Source organism: Erinaceus europaeus, chromosome 3, assembly GCF_950295315.1.
Source record: "Erinaceus europaeus chromosome 3, mEriEur2.1, whole genome shotgun sequence".
Taxonomy (NCBI): domain Eukaryota; kingdom Metazoa; phylum Chordata; class Mammalia; order Eulipotyphla; family Erinaceidae; genus Erinaceus; species Erinaceus europaeus.
The window spans coordinates 9,917,626-9,940,156 of record NC_080164.1 but is presented as its reverse complement, the minus strand read 5'-3'; the positions used below and the strand labels follow the sequence as shown (position 1 = coordinate 9,940,156).

At 43.1% G+C, this 22,531-nt stretch overlaps 1 protein-coding gene and 1 non-coding gene across 31 annotated transcripts in view; one reads left to right on the top strand and one right to left on the bottom strand.

The window, feature by feature from the left end:
- PUM2 (pumilio RNA binding family member 2) overlaps positions 1-22,531 on the top strand; it is a 74,648-nt gene that overhangs the window by 34,625 nt on the left and 17,492 nt on the right. For 11 of the 30 annotated variants that reach the window (XM_060186605.1, XM_060186622.1, XM_060186606.1 and 8 more), the window contains 6 exons: positions 237-362; positions 4,803-4,945; positions 7,227-7,356; positions 10,046-10,189; positions 10,318-10,611; positions 14,863-15,099. In XM_060186605.1, coding sequence (XP_060042588.1) covers positions 237-362; positions 4,803-4,945; positions 7,227-7,356; positions 10,046-10,189; positions 10,318-10,611; positions 14,863-15,099 — 1,074 coding nt within the window. The remainder of the gene's footprint in view (positions 1-236; positions 363-4,802; positions 4,946-7,226; positions 7,357-10,045; positions 10,190-10,317; positions 10,612-14,862; positions 15,100-22,531) is intronic. The other 19 variants (XM_060186615.1, XM_060186613.1, XM_060186609.1 and 16 more) reach the window with 8 other exon arrangements.
- LOC132537894 (U6 spliceosomal RNA) lies at positions 20,043-20,150 on the bottom strand. The gene has a single exon (XR_009549309.1). It is a non-coding gene; the product is annotated as a U6 spliceosomal RNA (small nuclear RNA).

Below are 22,531 nucleotides of genomic sequence, written 5' to 3'. Positions count from 1 at the left end.
CTTCATAGTGGGTACCGTGCACGTTTTACCGCTCACTGAAACCTTACTGACAACACACCTGTTCCACACATGGTCCTTAGTCAAGTCATGCTACGTGCTCAGTCATTCAGCGTGTAAGAATTTAAACCAATAGAGACACTCCCCTCCACCCAAATAGAGTAGACATATTTTGACCCAAGGAAGAAAACCACAGTTCCATTTTCATTCATTCTGTCTCCCCTCCCCCTTTAATCCAGCTGGTGTGTTCTCAGCAGGCCTTGCTCCAGCTGCGTTCGTGCCAAATCCATATATTATCAGTGCTGCTCCTCCCGGGACTGACCCTTACACTGCAGCGGGATTGGCGGCGGCAGCGACACTAGCAGGTAACTTCACCCTTCATCCTTGTTGCTTGTCCTGCACTTAGTTCTGATTTTGATAAGAGGCTACATGTTTGTCTCACTGGGCAATTTAAAGTTCTTCAGAAATAGGAAAACATTTGCTTAGTACAACAGGGAGTTTCGTTTTTCCAATGTAGTGCTGCACGAGGAAGCCGGAATCTTGCAGTTGTCTTTCTCCGGTGTGGAGCTGGTTTACGTTTCAGTTTTCAGAAATCGTACGCCAGCAAGTGCATCGGTGTTATTGTGGTCCATCCTGCTACTCATGGGGACAGAGAGTGGGTTCTATGAATGCGCAGGTCAGGGGTCATGGAAGGTCACGGGCAGCAGCACTCTGGACAGGACACACCGAAGGCTGAGCCCGCTGAGGGGCAAGATGCCGGGGCAGACCTGCCTAGGACCACTCTGCACAGTCTTGAGTTGGGAGCAAGAAGCATTGACGTGTTCGTTCCATTTTATTTAAGCAGTAAGACAATGGGTGCTGGTCAGAAACTGTTTCCCTCATTCAGTATGGCCTTGCGGAGGGAAGGTACTGTCACCAGGTGCTGTGCACATTACCACAGCATAATTACCACAGTCAGGGCATGTCTTTCTCCACCAAGCCATCATCCTGCTCAGAATCCAGCTTTGGGTTTTTTTGGTGTGTGTTTGCATGTGTATCCGTCTGTCTGTCCGTGTCCCAAGCACTGTTCAGTTCTGGCTTACGGAGATGCTAGGGATTGAACCTGGGACCTTAGAGCCTTAGGTGTGAAAGTCTCACTTCGTAAAGCACCGAGCAATGTCCTCTTGCTTTTGCTCAAGCCTCTCACCCTCAACCCAGTCCAGGCAAAGTAGTTTACTGTTTGTTTGTTTTCCCTTTGTTACCCTTGTTTTCTTTTACTGTTGTTGTTGTTGTTATTGATGTTGTTGTTGGATAGGACAGAGAGAAGTGGAGAGAGGCGGGGAAGACAGAGAGGGGGAGAGAAAGACAGACACCTGCAGACCTGCTTCACAGAGTGAAGCGACTCCCCTGCAGGTGGGGAGCCGGGGGCTCAAACAGGGATTCTTATGCCCGTCCTTGCGCTTTGCACCCACGTACACTTAACCCACGGCACTACCACCCAGCTCCCTAGTTTACTGTTTTGAGGAGAAAACTGTTTCAAGTTTACTGAAATAGAAATTATTTTTAGGCATAGTTTTGTTGGTTATTGAACAAGGAGCAACTTGATGCTTCAAATACATGTTTAGTGGAATGAGTCAAGTAGGTGTTGGGTTCACTACAGTGCATTGCCACCAATAAAGTAGATGTTTTGATCGCCACTTCTATTAATTTTATAACGACCTGAGTGTTAATATACTCAAAAAATAAATGTTAATTTCATATTCTTAATAGTTTTTTTTTTTTTTTTTAACTACTACTAGAGCAGTGCTCAGCTCTGGCTTATGGTGGTGTGGGGGATTGCACCTCAGACTTGAGAGTCTCTTTGAAGAACCATTATGCTCTCTACCCCCGCCCAAATTGCATATTCTCACTTGATATCTTAGCAGACTGAAAAGAGTCTGTCACGATCAGAAGTTTTGGTGGGTAGATCCATACATGATTCCACTAGAATCTGAGTTTTCCTGGCATTCCTCACCTTGGTGTTAACGTCACATCACGCAGAGAGCTGGTATGCCATGTCACAGATAGAATTCTTAACCTGTGGGACTGGGAAAATGCAGCTTGGGGTTTCAAACCCCCCCACCCCCCGCTTTCTTAATGCATTGCTGGGAATATAAAGTCAAGACCTCTCACACACATGCACGGCACCACCACAAAGCAGATTTAGGAGGAGAAATACCACAACCCACTACGTGCACGAAATTCCCCTGCATACTGACTGCCGTGCTCCATACATCTGCAGTATTTTCCCCGTGTAACCAGTATTTTTAAAATTACCTGAAATTCTTTTAATTCCATGCTGGTTTCAAAACCCAGTATATATATATATAGAGAGAGAAGCCTCATTTTGAGCAGTCTACACTTTTTTTTTTTAATTACTTTATTTATTGGATAGAGACAGCCAGAAATCGAGGGGTAAAGGAGTTATAGAGAGGGAGAAAGACACCTGCAACACTACTTCACCACTTCAGAAGCTTTCCCACTGCAGGGGCTCAAACCTGGGTCCTTGAGCGCTGTAACATGTGCACTCAGCCAGGTGCGCCACCACCTACCCACCCACGCCCTTTGTTAAATTAGCTGAGGCTCACCTCACACATGTGCTGTTTCCCCCACTGCCAGACGGAGACCAAGAGCGCCGACGCAGTGCCGGAGCTTCGCCCAGTTGTGTGGTGCTCCCTCTGCTGTTGGGACTTGAAATGGGAAAACACACACTTTGCTTATTCTCCTGCTCCTCCTCTTCTCCTCTTTTCTTTGTCTCCTCCTCCTCCTCCTCCTCTTTTTCTTTGTCTCCTCCTCCTCTTCTTTTTCTGTCTTCTCCTTTTGCTTTTACTACTCCTCCATCATCACCACCATCATCATCATGTATTTCAAAGGAGACAAGCCAGAGCACTGCTTTGGTGCATGCCGCCTCCCTGGCCCAGGTTTGAGCCGGGAACCTCAGCCTTGGAAGTCCTGTGCCCTGTTAGTTGGGCTCTTGCCCTAGGTGTCAGTCTCCATTTTCTCCATTTTACTCGGTTGTTCCCTGTTGGTGTGCATGGGACCCCTTCTGTTTCATTCGGTTTAAATCCCCCTGCTTAACACTATTCTATTTACATAACCGCTGTTAACAAGCACCTCCCTCCAGGGCATTGGTTCAATCCCCACTGTTTCATGATACGTTTTTGCTCCACCCCCCCTCCTTGTCACACCCTGATTGTCACCAGTCACTTTTCTCTCCACCCTCTCTATGTCACACCCTGTTTCCACCCTACTTGGCAAGTATATATAAAGACAGCACTGTGAGTTGTACAGTACTGCACCTTGAGTTTAGCTCAGCTCGGCTTAGATTGCGCTGCGTCCTGCATGAATAAAGAGATACTGCCTACAGCTCAACCATGAGTCCCTGGTCGTCTGTTACCCGCCCGTGAAGCCAGCCCGGCGAAAACAACCTAACCCGTCGAAAACGACAGTTCCTGGCAACTTGGCCCGACATCCATTGAGGGTCTGGGTGCTAACTGATTCTTGGGTTTTGTTTCTGACGATGCCCTTTTTAAATCCTCTTCGGTCCTAATTGCATACTTTGCTTACCTATCTTTAGAAATAGATTTTGCGTGGTCCGGGAGGTAGCCCAGTGGTAAAGCTCTGGACTCTCAAGCATGAGGTCCTGAGTTCGATCCCCGGCACACATGTGCCAGAGTGATGTCTGGTTCCTTCTCTCTCCTCCTATCTTTCTCATAAATAAATAAAATGTTTTAAAAAAAAAAAAAAAGAAATAGATTTTGCTGGGAGTCGGGCTGTAGCACATTGGGTTAAGTGCATATGGCATGAAACTCAAGGACCGGTGTAAGGATCCCGGTTCAAGCCCCTGCCTCCCCACCTGCAGGGGGGTCGCTTCACAAGTGGTGAAGCAGGTCTGCAGGTGTCTTTTCCCCCCATCTCTGTCTTCCCCTCCTTTCTCCATTTCTCTGTGCCCTGTCTGGCAACAACATCAATAACAACAATAATAATAACCATGGCAATGATAAAACCAACAAGGGTAACAAAAAGGAAAATAAATAAATAAATAAATAACAGATTTTGCTTTTAAACTTTTCAAAGCTTTTCACTTTAGTAACACAGTAGGTAGTTTCAGTGGGCTTCATTATTTTATTTTATTTTTTTACAACAAAGTGAAGCAGAGTTTAATTTCTTAAATGTAGAGAGTTCTTACATGTATAGCACTAGAATCTTAGGACCTGTGTTCTCAGCCAGGCATTGTAACGGCTTAGTTCAGTGGTGGAATTAATTGTGCAAGCCTTTTGCTCTCTGAAACGTTGAAAGTCTTTTTACATAACCACCGTGCTCTCCGCCCCAGATAACTGGTTCTGTTGTTCCTACTTGCTGTCTTACGTTCATCTCTCTGCTTACATATCCCTGTCACTGCCTCAGCTCAAAGCCTCATTTCCCCAGCTCTGGTGCTCACTTACTAGTGGAAGGCGGAGGGCAGTCGCCGTTGTTTTCTGGTGTCTGTTGTCTAGTGTATTATCTGTGTTGGTCAGTTTTGTGCTTATACCTCGGTGTTCAAGATGCGTCAACTAGGTGGTTATAGCTAGGTCGGTTGTTCCTCTTGCTTTTCACCTTTCTCCACTAAGGCTACTGCTGTCAGCCTTGAATAACTGTAATAATACCTGAATAGCCTTTGTAGTCGAATCAGGGAAAATGGAGCAAGTAAATGGGTGGGTTATCTGGGTAGATTTCAAGTGTTGCGTGACATAACGTGATTGAACTCATCTGTACCCTTCTTATTTTTAATGGGGTGTGGGGTTTAGGTCCGGCAGTGGTTCCACCTCAGTATTACGGTGTTCCGTGGGGGCTATATCCGGCCAATTTATTTCAACAACAAGCTGCGGCTGCAGCAAACAGCACAGCGAATCAGCAGGCAGCGTCACAAGCTCAGCCTGGACAGCAACAGGTAAAGACTTGCCTTCGCTCAGTATTGCCTGAGGACAACTTGAACTCAAGAGCTGGATCTTTCTTAATCTTTGCCTCTTCTTTCAGTGGGTAGGCAACATGACACCTGACTCATGACTTAGAGTTGTACGTATCTTTCTATTATGAGGTGAAAGGTTTCCATATTTCTGTTAATAAAATTCAATTTGAAATCTGTGCTATTTAAGAAACTGAGCCCAGGTCGCACTCTGCTCTGATATACTTGGCGCTAGGGCCTGACCTGTGCGTGCAGCCTGCGCCCCAGTGCCCAGATACTGCCTCAGCTAGAAAACTCTAAGAAGGGGAAGACAAGACACTTTGTTTTTTTTTTTTTAAATAAAGCCTCACTAGTCTCCTAGCCCTTTATTATTTTTTTAAAAGATTTTATTATTCATGAGAAGTGATGGCAGAGAGAGAAAGAACCAGACATCACTCTGGTATTTGTGCTGCCTGCGATTGAGCTCGGGACTTTGTGCTTGAGAGGTCAGTGCCTTATCCACGGCGCCACCTTCCGGAACACATGAAATACTTTCTTGTAAAAATATAAATGGGTTACTATTGGAGCTCAGCACTCAAAACAATAGATGTACCACTTCTGGCAGGCTTGTCCTACCACCACCCCTTTCCTTAGAGATAGAAATTGAGAGGGAAGGGGCAGATAGAGAAGGAAGGAGAGCAGCACTTGCTGCAGTGCTGCGCGCAACCCCCCCCCCCCCCCATGAAGCTTCCTTTTTTGAACCCGGATCCATGCAGGTAGTGGCGTGCACTCTGCTGGACATGCCACTGCCTGGACCAAAACAGACACTTCTAAACAGTTTTTACTGCAGGGGTATGTGTTTGTGTGTGGCAGTTGTCTGAGGATACAGTATCACACTTTCCCAGAATCTGTGCCAGCACACCTCACTGACCATCAAAGGCTCTGTTTCTGGTCTGGACAGTGGCTTACCTGTTCAAGTACACTTATTACAGTGTACATGCACACAGACCTGGGTTCAAGCTGCTGGTCCCTACCTGCTGGGGGGAAGCTTCACAAGCAGTGAAGCAGTACAAAAGGGGTAGGTGTGTCTGTGTGCATGTCTCCTGCCCGCCCCCCCGCCCCCCCCCCCCCCATACACACCAGTGGGCCCTGCCTGTCCCAGAAGCTAGCTCTCCACGCTAGTCACCCTAATGTGTGACATCGCCATTCTGTTAGGCTCCTGAGATCTATAAAGACGGAGTGTTTATTAATGCTTCACCCTTCATTTTTCCTTGAGAGCAAGAGAGAGAGAACCAAAGCAGCACTCTGGCACCTGTTGTGCTGGCCTCAGACTTCTGCAAGTCCAAAAATCCGCCAGGGTACCTACCACCTCTTAGGCCATCACAGAGAACTAGTGTCTAAGAATTTAAATATAAATTTACTGATGAGAGGGAGAACTAGAGACTTACCCTGGCATATATGTTGCTGGGGGTCGAACAAGTTTCATGCTTGAGGGTCCCAATTGTTAATCCACTGTGTCGCCTTCTGGGCCACTTATTTTAGAGAAAATAATGTCTGACGTGACTTCTGTTTACTCACTCCAGCATGAGTAATAGTGTCACAAAGTAGTAAAATTTGACCACCTTTGAGGTTTCCACCGTATTTTTATGTGACTGCACGCCTTACTAAATAAGAACACCCAAGTTTCCTAACCAGTTGGATAACCATCTGATTTACTCCCCACGCTTCCTGTATGTCAGCGCTCAGCCTCAGAAGCTAAGTTGGCATGCTGGTATGCCTGACAGAGAGAGAGCACACCTTGCTGTGAGCAGAATCCTAGTTCCGAGCCTCTAGTCAGCACGTGTGAAGCTGGCTGCAGGTGTCACTTCCTTTTCTCTCTGTGTCTGTCTGTCTGTCGAAAGAAAAAAGAGGGAAATGACTGCCAGGATTGTGTAGGCACCAAGCCTCAGCAGTAAGCCTGGTGGCAATAAAAATAAGTAAAAAGAAGCAAACAGTAAGACATTTTAAAAGAAAGTAACAAAGGCTGAATTAAACTTTTTGCCTGGTACTAAGATGTCGCCCCCACCACTCCTTTCCACTTCCAAAGAAATCTCTTTCTGTTAAGTTCAGAAGGTACTGCGGACATTTTCCCCCATGCCTTTCTCAGACCCTCATCTTGTTTGATCGTGTCATGGTGAATTTCATCGCACGCGAATATGATCAGCAGCTACCCAGAGGGTTTTTTGTGACATAGGCAAATTTGTGAATTCATAGTTTTCCCTTTTAAGGAATCCTTTGTCGCCTACAGGTTCTCCGTGCTGGAGCAGGTCAGCGCCCTCTCACCCCCAGTCAGAGCCAGCAAGGACAGCAAGCAGAGTCACTTGCAGCTGCAAATCCAACTTTGGCTTTTGGTCAGGGTCTTGCTACTGGTGTGCCAGGTATATTTTTCGTCCATTGTAGAACTTCTGAGTTGATTCAAAAGTCTGAAAATTGATCTCATTGAAATCAAGAAAGGTCTTGAAAAGCCATTGAACACTTTGCGGTAGATTATGTAGAATGAAACCAGGAGTTTTTGAGACTTAGTGTTATTTTTTACAAAGAACCAACTTCCCCACAGCTAATTTTCCCCAAGTCCTGTAAATATGAAACCCATAATACCTTTCCTGCTGCATCAGCAGAGATTCAGAAAATTAAATTGATGGTATTTATAGCCAGTAATAGCAGTAGTCTCCAATATGCCTGTGAAAACACAGATGAAGAATATTATAAAATTTCTGCTGATTATCATGGTGAGTAACGTATTGAAAGGTTCTACAAAGATACAGTATATTTTCCTGAAGCTAGACACAAAAACACGACTTCACTGATAGTGGGAGAAAATACACAGAAGGGTTTTTCATAGCTTCTTTGCATTTTGGGGGTTTGGGGGGGTTGGACCAGAATTCTTCTTGAACTCTGGGATACAGTGGTGCTTGGGATTTGAACCCCTTTTCTCTTTGTCTTCTCATCTTTTTTTTTCACCGGTTCTTTTTATCTTACTTCATTTTATTTTATTTTTGAGTGAGATTCAGAAAGAGAGAGACACACAGAGAGAAACGCCACAGCACAGCTCAGCTCTGGCTTCTGGTGGTGCAGAGGATTGAACCTGGGACATAGGAGCCTTAGGCATGAGAGTTTGTTTGCGTAACCATTATGCTGTCTCCCCCGCCCTCACTGGTTCTTTTTATAGAAAACCTAAAAAGCATTGTTTGTTCCTGTCTGTCTGTGGTTCTTTCATGACTTCCTCCTCCTCTTAGGTTAAAAGGAAAACTAAAGCTCTTTCATACTTTATTCACTATAGTTGGCTTTCAACCCTTAGCAGAATGACTTCACTCTTGCCAACTCACTGATCAGGTCTCACGTCCAAATGATTTTTGACAGCATTGGGCATTTTTTTTTTGGCCTCCTCTTTTTTTCTCTTTATAGCTGTTCCTTCATAGGCTCTTCCCTTGTGGTTTTCCTCTTCCACTATTTAATATGAGGTATCCTCACTTTACGAACCTTTGTTTAAAAATTCCTATTGATTAGCATCCTGCCATCTAACTTTATTTTATTATCTTAAAAAAATATTTATTTATTCCCTTTGTTGCCCTTATTCTTTTTTATTATTGTAGTTATTATTGATGTCGTTGTTGTTGGATAGGACAGAGAGAAATGGAGAGAGGAGGGGAAGACAGAGGGGGAGAGAAAGACACCTGCAGACCTGCTTCACCGCCTGTGAAGCGACTTCCCTGCAGGTGGGGGGCCTGGGGCTCGAACAGGGATCCTTACATGGGTCCTTGCGCTTTGCGTCACGTGCGCTTAATCCGCTGCACTACCACCCGACTCCCGCCTTCTGTCTTTAAATGCTACCTTTATACTGGCAACTCCTATACCTGAGATCTCAGCCTGAACCACCTAAATCCTAGACCTGTATATCCTGCTGGACAACTCCACTTAGGTATCTGCAGTCTTCTCAGATGCATCACATTCCTCATCTTAGGAAGAGGGTCCAGGGGGTGATTCGAAACATCCTGGATTCCACCCTAGACTTTTGCTTTATGCACCTCCATTATATTTGATTTAAAACAACCTTTCCAAGGAAAAATGCCAGTCTTTGTAGTGACAGTAGTGTTTCTTTCAGCACAGCTCATTCTGTCTCAACGGAATTTAGCTTAGCATACTTGCAGGCAGTAAGATCTGCGTGCTGTTTTATCACGGCTACTATTTTGCTTAAAGCTTCATAGGTTGCTGAGACATTTTCACTTGTGATTGTCAATGTGTTGAGCTTGAGTTTTGGGGAAAAAATATGACTTACTGCCTTCTATATGCAGTTCAGTTCTTTTTCTGCACATGTACAGTGGTACTTGGTTTGTACCAGCTTTGGGAAATTTAGCAAACTAGTCTCATGGATCATTTTCCATCCTGTATTGAGATGAGGAAGTCCCTTTGAGAAAGGCTGCTAGGAGACGAACTACGCGGCATAACGGAAAGTGTCCTCGACCCTGTGATCAGATCTGTAATAAACTGATTCCCTTCGGACTTTCACAGCTCCAGCTTGAGGATCTTTGAAAGACTTGTTTTTATCATTTTTCGATTCTTTTATTATTATTATTATTATTATTTATCATGGTTTCAGCTTTTGCAGTAATGCTTACATATGAAAATCCGAAGGTTCCTCATGTTGGCAATGAGAAACTTGGTTTAGAATTTTACTAAACTTACATAATAACCATTCCTTAGTTGTGTTCTCTCTACAGTCTTTCTGTTCCTCCTCTCAGAACTGACTGGGCAGTAGTATTTTACAATTCAGACCCTCAATAGCATAGAATCTCTACATTATGGGAAGTGCCTCATTGCTTTGACTTTGAAGTAAAAGGTGTCTTAGTAGATAACGAGTTGTTCCTACACTTTTACATTTTCCTATCTACAGTGTGATGCTTTCTCATGGGTTTGCTTTTCATGTGGTAACTGTTAAGAATTTTACTAGTAGCTGTGTTTAAAGTAGCTTTTTCTTACTGACAAGAACAGATGCAAAGGAAAATAGATAGACGTGTGTTTTCCAGAATAAATGTTTTCCCTCTTAAACTTGACCTTAATGTTATCCAGGCTATCAAGTTCTGGCTCCGACTGCCTATTATGATCAGACTGGTGCCTTAGTGGTTGGCCCTGGAGCAAGGACTGGCCTCGGAGCTCCAGTTCGATTAATGGCTCCAACGCCTGTTTTAATTAGTTCAGCAGCAGCACAAGCTGGTAAGTGTGATGCTCTCAGGGACAGCCTGTCTTCTCTGGTGTTGAGATTATTTTCTTAAACTACATTTTAAATGTATATTTATAATAGGCTCTCGGGTAGTCTTAAGTATCTGACACTTTGTTTCTAGCAGCAGCGGCGGCAGCAGCTGGAGGAACTACAAACAGTCTCACAGGCAGCACAAACGGTCTGTTCCGGCCCATTGGCACTCAGCCGCCACAGCAGCAGCAGCAGCAGCAGCCGCCAAGTACCAACCTGCAGTCCAGTTCTTTTTATGGGAGCACTTCTCTGACTAGCAGCTCCCAGAGCACTTCTCTGTTTTCTCACGGACCTGGCCAGCCTGCAAGTACATCTCTTGGCTTTGGAAGCAGTAACTCCTTGGGGGCTGCTATAGGCTCGGCCCTCAGTGGATTTGGCTCATCAGGTAAGTTTACTTGTGACATAGAGTGCTCTGTTAAGTGGACATAAGACATATGTATGTTTTTTATGTTGAGCTTAATAATAGTAATAATAATTAGCTTGCAAGTGGGGCAGGAATACAACACTGGTTTAGTTTATTAGGAGAAACTTAGCCCCTGCCTGCCAGTTTTTAAACATTTGGGATTCTTTTTAAGCAGCCCGACCTTCACTCAGATGGGTACCCCCCTGACTTTAAGAATAGTATCACTCGCATGTCTATTCAGTAAGGTTTATTAGGAACAATATGTTCCGCTAACTATTTATTCTTCCTTATCCTCACATGAGAACTAGACATCTTGCCATCTCAAGTGATTGGTGTTTTAAAATAAATATTTTTGTATGCCTGTCATAGAGTTCATTCTCCCTGGAGGCTATTAATGTTCTAAACAAAAACTTGTAAGACACTAATAGAATGCTTATCTTTAGTTTAGATTACTTTAACCTTTATGACTAAAAATTAATTTAAAAGGCTGTTTCTTCCCATACTAGGAAATCTAGGGCAGGGGTAGATAGCATAATGGTTATGCAAGGAGACTTCTCATGCCTGAGACTCTAAAGTCCCAGGTTCGGTCCCCCACACCACCATAAGCCAGAACTGAGTAGTGCTCTGGTTAAAAAAACAAACAAAAAAAACGAAAAAGAAAAAATCTGAATGTTAGAAGCCTCTCAAAATAGGAATGGACCCCCACAGAAGTGGATTATCTTGTTAACTAAGGGAGGTCTCAGTGTCCTCGGGAGAGCTCATGTGGCCAATTGACTTAGATTCCCCTGAGATTCCCAGTATATTCAGGAAACAGGAGGGGAAAAGGGTTTGCCCTAATTCTTTTGATAAAATTCAGCAGCCAGGACTATTTAGCTGGACCTGAAGAGACATTTTCTATTTCTGTAACATCCTAGAATCTTGATAATCTGCTTTGCATCAGTTTTCCCACCACATCACCCATCACCCCCCACCCCGTGTGTGTGTGTGTGTGTGTGTGTGTGTGTGTGTGTGTGTGTGTGAAATCCTTAAAGCTAACATGACATTGTTAACATTTCATATTTACAGTTGTGAAATGGTCTAGAATTATGAACCCTCAAATGCAAAATTCCTTTTTGTTCTATTGAAATGCAATAAGGACACATTAGACTTGCCTAAATAATTACCTAGTAAGTGGGCACAAAAACTTCAGAAGAAAAATCTTGTGAACAAGTGGATCATTCAGCCTCTTAATTTTCCTACTTGAGCATCCTCATCCTTGCAGTTCACTCTCTTGGCTCAAGCACACCCCCCCCCCCCATGGGGGACTTTGTTTCTAATACAGTTGGCAGGCATTGTCCCCCAAATAATCCTAAATATTCTGAGTTAGCCCAAAAGAGCGTATACCTTTAAACAAAAATAAATAACTCAAATAACTACTGTAGGCTGTCGTCATGAAATAATAGAGAACTTTGATAAACATCACGTTCCCTTCTCATAAAATGTCACTGACGGCTAAGTTTGACTTTTTAGGCCCCTCGGCCAGATTGTTCCACCACAAACGCATCCTTTCCATGCGGCCCTTAACTCTGACCAGAGCTTCACTCAAATCGGATTTCTAGTTCCGCTTTACTTTGCTTCAGAGCAGATGAGTAGTTGCTGTATCTGAATGCTAATAAGCGATCTCTAATCTCCCTCTTGGACATTTGGTGAGAGTGTATTCAAGTGCATATTTACTCTTAGGATTCTGCCAACTGGAGTGTCAGATTATGCCAACCCCAAGAGTATGTGAAGCTGACAGTATTAGTATGCCAGTGTGCACATATACATACAAAAGACTGTGTAGTTCTCATTGTGCCTGTGAAGCTACAGGTGTTATCAACGCTAAACAGTGTTAAATTAAATACCCCAGTTTGGAGCACAGTTGGCTAGGAAAGTAACTCTTGTAATATATTCGATAGTAATTAAAGTATCTTTTGTATAACCTGTTATTTAATAAGTGTTACAATTGAAAGCCTGTAATTTAATACTTCATACCTAAGTGATAAATGACTCTCGACTCACTGCCTCGTCTTCCCAAGTATACTGTTTCCTATTTGATAGTCACTGTTGTCACTGTAGGCAGATAGAAACGATTGAGCCAACTTGTTTGGGTTTAATATGGTTATTTCCGAATTCTTTTGAAATGTCTGGCATAGATTTTCCTTTTTGGGAGGCCAATAATAACTGCATGTGTCAAACCTGTGGTTCCTTTAGTTATTTGCCAGAGTAAGGATGGTGCTGCTCCTCTCACTGAGAGATGTGTTCTTCATTTTAAGTCCTTTTTTTGAAATAAGGAGATATGAATAGAAAACGTAGCCATGTTTACTGAAATCACTTTGACAATGTCCTTTTAAATTAGCCTGAATAATGTAGTAAACATGGACAGTTTTTCCAAAACAGCCCCTAGAGCTATATGCTGCTGCCCTGGCGCTAATATCTGCCTTTGCTGTGAAATGCAGCTGCTGCCTGCAGTTTCCAGACCTGAAGTGTGCACCTACTGAACCACACACAGCCTTTCAGAGACCACCGCACTAGCTGTAGGAGATTGAGTTAGCATTATAACTCAGGCCTAAGACGTCAGTTTATGCATGGTCTTTTTCTCTGTAGAAGTTTAAATTTGGCAAAAACCAGTGTGATTAAGTTTCCTGTCAGTATTATAAGCTCAATGTAATCTACCCATCATGTGCTCTGCCTGATACTTCTCTTTAATCTAGACCCTGTGTGAATGACTTACAGTTAGCTTGTAATTAGAAAACCAACACCTAAAGAAACTTACCCCCCTCCCCCAAAGAATTGCCGTACTGCTCTGACTCTAGAGCTTGTCCTTAAAAAAAAATTGACAGGCTGGGAATCGGGCAGTAGCACAGCGGGATAAGCGCACGTGGCGCAAAGGCCAAGGACCTGCGTAAGGATCCCGGTTCGAGCTCCCGGCTCTCTACCTGCAGGGGAGTCGCTTCACAGGTGGTGAAGCAGGTCTGCAGGTGTCTGTCTTTCTCTCCCCCTCTCTGTCTTCCCCTCCTCTCTCCATTTCTCTCTGTCCTATCCAACAATGAAGACATCAATAACAACAATAATAATTACTACAACAATAAAAAAACAAGGGCACCAAAGGGGAATAAATAAATATTTTTTAAAAAAATTAACAGGCTTAGAAGTATAATGTCAGATTCCCTTGACTGTAAAAGCCCTCTCAAAAGAGGCCAATGCTTGTAAATAGGCCAATACTTGAAAGTCTGAGCTAGAAGCGAGATTCGAGAACTAGGAGTTCCCAACATCCCTTTGAAACACTGGGTAAAGAATTTGATTCTGACATATGTTGCTTAGCCATCAGATTCTTCTGAGCATGCATAGCTGTGTGGTAATAGTTAAATAATAGTGATAATGTGATAATAGTTGAATCTGGGATTAGGTAGAAAATGAGCAGTTCTCCTTTGACTAAGAGGCTTTCAAGGCCAGTGATAGAGACTTTAGGGATAGAAGTGCCTGAGGGTAAGTGGAAGCATGTTTTGTGTGATAACTGATGGGAGCTCTTATCTCAGAGGATTGAGGTTTTCACACACATATATATGTGTGTGTGTGTGTGTGTGTATATACATATATATCCAGCTGCTGAAGAGTAGGGCAAGTGCACAGTGTGAAAAGCTCCTCGGGACTAAACTTCCACCACATAGTTCACAGCTAACCAATACCTTGGTCAGTGGGGGCGTAACTGACGGTGGTCTGAACACAGAACGGAAGCCAAATCAGACTTGAACGGCGAGGGAAACGCATCCCTGGTGTGTTGACTGGTATGATTTTTTTCTTGGCATTGAGTCGAAGTCTAAGAACCTGGTTCTGGAGATGAGGACTCCGCAGACATGGAACCTGATTGGAATTGGCTGTCTGCCATCTCGGAAAGCCAACAACTCAAACTCTAGGCTTAGCAATCATACCAGGGTATTAAAGCACAGTGATCATATGTGTCAGTGGTGAAAATGTGTGAGGTAATGAGCATATGGCTACTCTGTTAAGTATTGGTTACTCTGCTTGGGGTGCATTTATACCCTTTTATGATTAATAACTTAGTATATACAGTTATCACAGTAATTATCTTCTTTATAGTGTTCCTCAAAATAATTATTGTGATCACTTCTGTTATCTCCCAGCAAGAGTTGGGGATAGGTTTTATTCAGTTAACACTGTATGTAATTAGGGTTTTTTTTATTTCTTCTTCAGTTGGCAGTTCTGCAAGTAGTAGTGCCACAAGGAGAGAGTCTGTACCTACTAGCTCTGACTTGTACAAAAGATCTAGTAGCAGCCTAGCACCCGTAGGGCAGCCATTTTACAGTAGTCTGGGAGTTTCTTCCTCTCCAAGTCCAATAGGCATGCCTCTGCCAAGCCAGACTCCAGGACATTCACTTACGCCACCGCCATCACTTCCATCACATGGATCCTCATCCAGTGTGCATTTAGGTAAAAAACCAAAACCCAAACCCTTTTTATTTGTATGTATACATGTAAGTGTGTCTGTGTGTGTTTATATTATATGTAAAATATTTAATGTTGGATAAAAACATGCCAAATTGCTTTTGCTTTCAGCTATCAGTTTGTTTGGTTCTTTTTTTTTTTTTTTTTAAGTTCTACTTGGTGAAAATTTAAAGTGAGGGTCTAATGTACATTAAGGTAAAAGACCCCGGTCGCTTACTATGTTCCTTTTATGAAATACACTGGGTTTGTTTTTTTTTTTTTGATTGTTTGTTTTTGTCTGTGCTTTTGATTTGTGTATGTTTGAGCTCATCTGAGAAGTCAACTGTTTAGACCTGGTGGCGAAAACGTTTCCGCTATCAAACGTTTTTGCCCACCGTGATGAAAGCGCCAGTCGCATAGCTGATGCACGTCAATGACTCAGTGCAGTTGGACAGGTTTTGTCTTGGCCTCTGACTGCTGCACGATTTTACTGAGAGTTAAGAGAATATTACAAGGTCTGATCCATACGCTTTCTTACTTTTGAGTATGCTATTAGTTGATTTAAAAAAAGATAAAAATGTTTTAAGTTGATACATTTGAAAGAAGAGGCATTTATAACTTCTGCTTACATCTGTATATAAAAATTTTCCCCATCCCAAGATGATTGAAATGTTACTTTGCTTTTTTTCCTCTACAGGGAGGAAGTTATCCAGATGTTTTATCAATGTAGGTTGACGTTTTGAAGATGTCATGGGGCATGCTTGAAGCCCTATCTAGAGCCCTACTTAAAGACATTTTTTCATTAAAATTGGGTTTGGGATTTTTGTAACCTTAGCTGAGAGATTCTGTTGCTGGTTTTGTGTATTTGGGGAGACTTCGCTCAGCTGGCACCAACAGAATAGGGTCATGTTTCTGTTTGAAGTCAGTATGTTCACTGTATTGTCGGACCCTCCCACCCCAGTCATAAAAGTCGTAGTTAACTGTCCCCTAAGGTTTATTAATTCAGTAAGTATGTGTAACAGCACCTTTTGCAAAACTCGCCACTGCCAAGCGGATTGTATTTCTCTTTTAGTGATTGGTCCTCCAGCCCAAATTCTGTGAGCCTTTGCTCCTCTGAGGACACACAGTTTATATAAGCAGGTAATTTATTTGGGTGCAGCCCTAAGATCTGCGTGGTGCTGCTGGTGTAAACACAACCTTTTTTTTTAGCCCAGTTGCTTCATTTACCATTTCAGTCAAGGCAGCTACTCAGCTCCTGATCTCTGTGGCTGATTTGCAGGCCCACTCCTGCCACTTTCTATGAAAGAACAGGCCTTTCAAGTCAGCACAGATCTTTGGGATGCAGCAAACCTAAGATTAGACCTTTCACAGATTTCTGTGTTGGCGTTTTGTTAAGATTATATTTGTCGGGAGTTGAGCAGTAGCACAGTGGGTTAAGCGCAGGTGGCGCAAAGCATAAGGACCAGAGTAAGGATCCCAGTTCGAGCTCCCGGCTCCCCACCTGCAGGGGAGTCATTTCACAGGTGGCAAAGCAGGTCTGCAGGTGTCTTTCCCCCTCTCTGTCTTCCCCTCCTCTCTCCATTTCTCTCTGTCCTGTCCAACAGTGGTGACATCAGTAACAATAACAATGACAACTACAACCATAAAAAAACAAGGGCAACAAAAGGGAATAAATATTTTTTAAAAATAAAAAAAAAACCTTGTAATGGCAGGTTTATGATTGTTACTGCACTCACTCATTTACTCTCGTGAATTATGGTTAAATATACTCACTTTTTAAAAAAAATATTTATTTATTCCCTTTTGTTGCCCTTGTTTTATTGTTGTAGTTATTATTGTTATTGTCGTTGTTGGATAGGACAGAGAGAAATGGAGAGAGGAGGGGAAGACAGAGAGGAGGAGAGAAAGATAAGACACCTGCAGACCTGCTTCACCACCTGTGAAGGGACTCCCCTGCAGGGAGCCGGGGTTCGAACTGGGATCCTTATGCCGGTCCTTGTGCTTTGCACCACCTGCGCTTAACCCGCTGCGCTACAGCCCGACTCCCAAATATACTCACTTTTGATGCTGCTTTTGAAAATACTGTTTTGTATCTTGAAAATTTGTTTGAATCTTTTTATAAATCTGATGATTGTTGACATTTAAAAAAAAAAAAGATTGGGAGTCAGGCAGTAGTGCAGCGGGTTAAGCGCACAAAGCACAAGGACCGGCTGAAGGATCCCGGTTCGAGCCCCTGGCTCCCCACCTGCAGGGGAGTCGCTTCACAGGCGGTGAAGCAGGTCTGCAGGTGTCTGTCTTTCTCTCCCCCTCTCTGTCTTCCCCTCCTCTCTCCATTTCTCTCTGTCCTATCCAACAATGACAACATCATCAACAACAACAATAATAATAACTACAACAATAAAAAAAAACAAGGGCAACAAAAGGGAATAAATAAATAAAATATTTTAAAAAGATTATATTTGTCATGTCCTGTCATTTTTATAGGCAAATTTCAGATCAGATTTTTGTCAACTTTACACCCTGTGTAAAGTGTATTAAAATACTATATAAGAAATATTATAAATGACTATCTGGGTGTCTCTATAATTAAATAGCAACCTAAATGCTTTTCAAATGGTAAATAATCCAGCTCATAGACACTTAGGGTAAGAATTACCTAAGTAATTCAGTTGTGGAAAATAATCATCATTTTCCACAATCATAGCATTGAGCAGTTGAGAATTATTATGGGCTGCTTCTCCCCACCTCCACAGTCGAAGGTTTTGCTTCCAATTTGCAGTTTGACATTTTAATAACGTGATTAGCATTTTCTCTAAATTTCCTTTTACGATTCTCTTGATTTCCTTTAGCTATAGTTGGAGTATAACTGGCTGGTTGACAACAAACAGCACACCTTTCCAATCTCAGAATGATTCAGTACATCTGTACACATTTATTCTTTGTGCACTATTCCTGGGAATAATCTCTCCCGTGGTTCAGTCCTGATGCAGGAGTTGCTCTTGTCGTTACTCATCCAGGGGGCCGGGGGCACCGCACCAAGTCTTTTTTGAGTGCATTGGGGTCCTGGGTCAGACCTAGATCAGGCGCATGGCAAAGTAGGGCCCGTATGCAAGTGAAGTAATTTTGCCAGTCCGTGATGCAAGATTGAAGCATGTTCTCTGGCCCTAAAAGGATTCAAAATTGGGTTTCCTTCCTTAGGGTGTTCGGACTGAGTGTGGACAGTTCTGGTTCCTGATAGCATTTTTGGATTTTAGTTCTATAATGAACTAAGCATGAACATGGGGTATGGATACCTATATATCAGCAATCTAGTCAGCTATTCAGAAACTTTTCAGCCTCACAGCAGCCTAGGTCACGGCTGCTTTAAAGTTGTATGCAAGATAACTACATTCCTGCATCACTTTCTTTCTCCATTGAAGTCATTCTGAGATCCAGATCGTAGGAAGAGGCAGGAATAGTCAAGATAATGGAGCTTGAAACCCTGCTAGATGGCGGAGTTTACCGTGAGGCTATAAAAAAATGAATGTTGTCTTCTCGTCATAAGGACAGATGAATAGAACAGGACAGAGTCCACCGCCGATTTGTGTCCAGGTGCCACTTTGGTCTGTAGGGGGACATTCTTTGCAGTTAGTTGGACTAGGCCAGTTGGATGTCCGAAGGCAGAGAAATGGACTCCTCCCACAAGTACTAACACAGGTTCCATTCTCAGAGAAATGGACTTGATTGTGGTCAGGTCTGCCTGGCTCATTCCAGGGTGTCACACTGCTTCTCACGGAACACTTGTAGTTCTGTCCAAAGTGCTTGATTAAACATGGATCTTTCTTATGTCCTAGGTTTAGATTTTTTGTGAGCTTTGTATTAAAATTGACCAAATGTAATTTTGCCTATTGTGAGCTGGTCCAGAGTCTGGCTGTCCGTAATACCAGCTTCTTTATGAGTGTCCCTGGCCGACACTTTACCTCTAGTTTCTGTTCAATGCCTTTTACCCCAAGGGGCTCTTAAAAGTGCTTTTCTACATAGATTGAAAATCCAATTTCAGAATTGGACATAAATTAGAAATTGGGTTTTAAATTGAACTGATGGGATAATGGGCTAGAAAGATAGCTGCTGACCAGGAAGTCTGTCTCCTTGCCATGCTTGGGGCTCAGGTTCAAGCACCCAGTGGGATGCGCCAGAGCTCTGGGGGAGATTCTAGCGCTGTGTTGTCTGCTTCTGTCTGAATGGGGGAAAAAATGGCCCAGGAGCAGTGACAGTAAGGGCCTAACTCCACCCAGTATATAGAGATATGTTAAATAAAAGTAAACTGGCGAACCACACTATATTTAATTTTCATGTATTTTCCTGGCCTCCGCTTTAGGAACTTCATGTTTTATTGAAGGTTTCACTCAATTTTACTCAGCCTGTATGAATACCTGCATGCCAGACCTCTTTACTAGAGATTCGTTGTTTAGGGGGGAAAAAAAAAGGCTCCCACCTTCCATAGCATCCCTAAGTAACAACAGACAAGCCAGCATGCCAGCTTGAACGTGGTGCTACTTATTAATACACCTCTGGGGTTAGATACACCTCTGCGCTGCTGGCACAGCAATGCCACCTCCGCATCTGCGACTTTGCCTCCAAGCCAGTCTTGATTTTGTCCCATCTCTGCCATCCCAGATCCCCGGAAGGAAGGTGGGGGCAAAAAATTAGTTGTGTGTATTTTGAGGCGGTTTCCAATTGTCACATTATTTTTCTTAGCATGCTCAAAGGCTTTTGATTTCTCATGTTTAAGATCAGGTTCTAAAATGAGCTGGGAAGGACACCTCTGGAGAGCTATAAAGGCAGCTGTCTGTGTGGGGAGCCGGGGGCCCAGGAGTCCCGGAGGGCTGGCTGCATGTCACAGTGAAACCATCTCACAGGTCTCCTTGTCCCATGCACTTCATTTATGATGAAAATAAATAACTCACAGCAGAAATAGGGAGCTCTTCATGAATCTGCTTGTCACCCTTGTGCAGGGGCCACGCTAATTAATCTCTCGATCACTCCAGTTTTAGTACACATGCTGCCAATGTGAGAGTTCCCAGGTATTCGTCATCCGTAACCATTAAGTGGCAAAAGGGGCCCCAGGAGACAGCATCATGGTTTTAAGGTCTCAGGTTCAATCTCTGGCACCACCATCAGCCAGAGCTGAGCTCTGGTCTCTCCCTCTCTGTATCTTTCTGTTTCTTGTTAAAGCAAAGATACTTAACTCCTCCTACAAGCCATCTTTTTAAAAATTTTTTATAGAATACTTATCTTTTATAGTTAGGGTCTTTAAATTTATTTATTTTTTTATTTAGGAAAAGGAAACACTGACAAAACCATAGGATGAGAGGAGTACAACTCCACACAGTTCCCACCACCAGAACTCCATATCCCATCCCCTCCCCTGATAGCTCTCCCATTCTCTATCCCTCTGGGAGCATGGACCCAGGGTCATTGTGGGGTGCAGAAGGTGGAAGGTCTGGCTTCCGTAATTGCTTCCCCGCTGAACATGGGCGTTGCCAGGTCGATCCGTACTCCCAACCTGTCTCTCTCTTTCTGTAGTGGGGCGGAGCTTTGGAAGTGGGACTCCAGGACACATTGGTGGGGTTGTCTGCCCAGGGAAGTCTGGTTGGCCTCATGGTAGCATCTGGAACCTGGTGGCTGAAAAAAGAATTAACATATAAAGCCAAACATTGTTGATTAATCATAAACCTGAAGGCTGGTGTATTGTAGGTGAAGATTTGGGGTCTCTGTTTTGAAGATAACGAATAGACAAGCCATATTTTAAAAGATATTTCTGTAAGATTAAAATTATTTTTAAGTAGCAACAGAAGGTTGTTAGTGGCGAATTTCTAGCATACTTGGTATTAGAATACATTTGGTTTTCTTTTTTTAACATTTATTTTCCCTTTTGTTGCCTTTGTTTTTTATTGTTGTAGTTGTTATTGATGTCATTGTTGGATAGGACAAAGAGAATTGAAGAGTGGAGGGGAAGACAGAGGGGGAGCAAAAGACACCTGCACACCCAATTCACTACCTGTGAAGCGGACTCCCCTGCAGGTGGGGAGCCAGGGGCTGGAACCAGGATCCTTACGCTGGTCCTTAATGCTTCGCATATAACTCACTGTGCTACCGCTCGACTCCCAGAATGTGTTTGTTTTTAACCTATCAGATTACCAGAAAAGCCATGGTATATTTTCTTACTACTCTCTCTCTCTCTCTCTCTCTTTCTTTTTTTAATTCATGAAGATAGGCAGAGCAAGAGAGAACCAGACATCACTCAGGTACATGTGCTGTTGGGGACTGAACTCGGGGATCTTTTTGAGAGTCCTCTGCTTTATTGATCACTGTGCCACCTACCAGACCACAGTTTTCTGGGTTTTTTATGCAAAACACATCGTGACTTCTCCGACAACCCGGTAGTAGTCACAGTGCTAATAGATAGAGGCAATTTGTATGTATTTGATGACAGAATAATTTCAGACTTCTGGGAAGTGAAAATACAGAACAAGCTCAGAGTGTCCTTACCACAGATTCTCTGGTTGCTGTTTCGCCATTCTTCTTTTACTAAGTGCTTCCCTCCTCCACCCATAGACAGTGTTGTGCTGCTGCTTGTAAAAGGAATTTAATCACACAGTGTCCCTCCTTCCAGTGTTTACTGAAAATGAGGACATTCTGGGTTTTTTTTTTTTAAGGTTTTATTAATTAATGAATTTATTTATTGGCACAAGCATCCATCTGCCACCATGGGGTACCTCAGATTGAACTTGGGACCTCATGCTTCCAAGTTCAGTGACCTCCTCACTGTTCCACCTCCTGGGCCCAAGAACATTCTTTAGCATAGCATATCAAAGTAAGAAAATTAACTGTTAGAGTGCTGTCGGGTCAGCTTACTTGATTCAGACTGGTGATCTCACCGATACTCTGTCAGAAAGTAGATGACAGCAAGAAAGGGAGGGACCTGGGTAAGAGACTGATTTAAAGACTCATCATCCAGTTTGAAGTTCCCAGCTCACACATGGCACGCACTTGGTCATGGCTGTTCACTTTTCCTTAATCTTGAACTGTTTCTCAGTGTTACATGAACTCAGCACTCAAATATGTAGGCTGGTTGTTGTAAAGACAGCGTTCCTCCCCAAATGGGCTTTGGATACTGTCAGCATTTAGACAGCCACATTTAAATGATTGATGTACCCTGTAAATTGAGCATAAAATTTAATTTGTAAGGAAAAGAAGGCATCTACACCAGAGTGAGATTCTTTTCAATTTTGTAATTTCAGTCATCTTGAGATGAAATTTTGAGATTTTAAACACTCGATGCAGTGTAGCGTTTTTAGACTTTTGGTCTGGGAGGTGGTGCAGTGATAACGCCTTGGACTCTCAAGCATTTTTTGACTTTTATTGGGGTTCATCAAGAATTTGGTGTTAGCTTGAA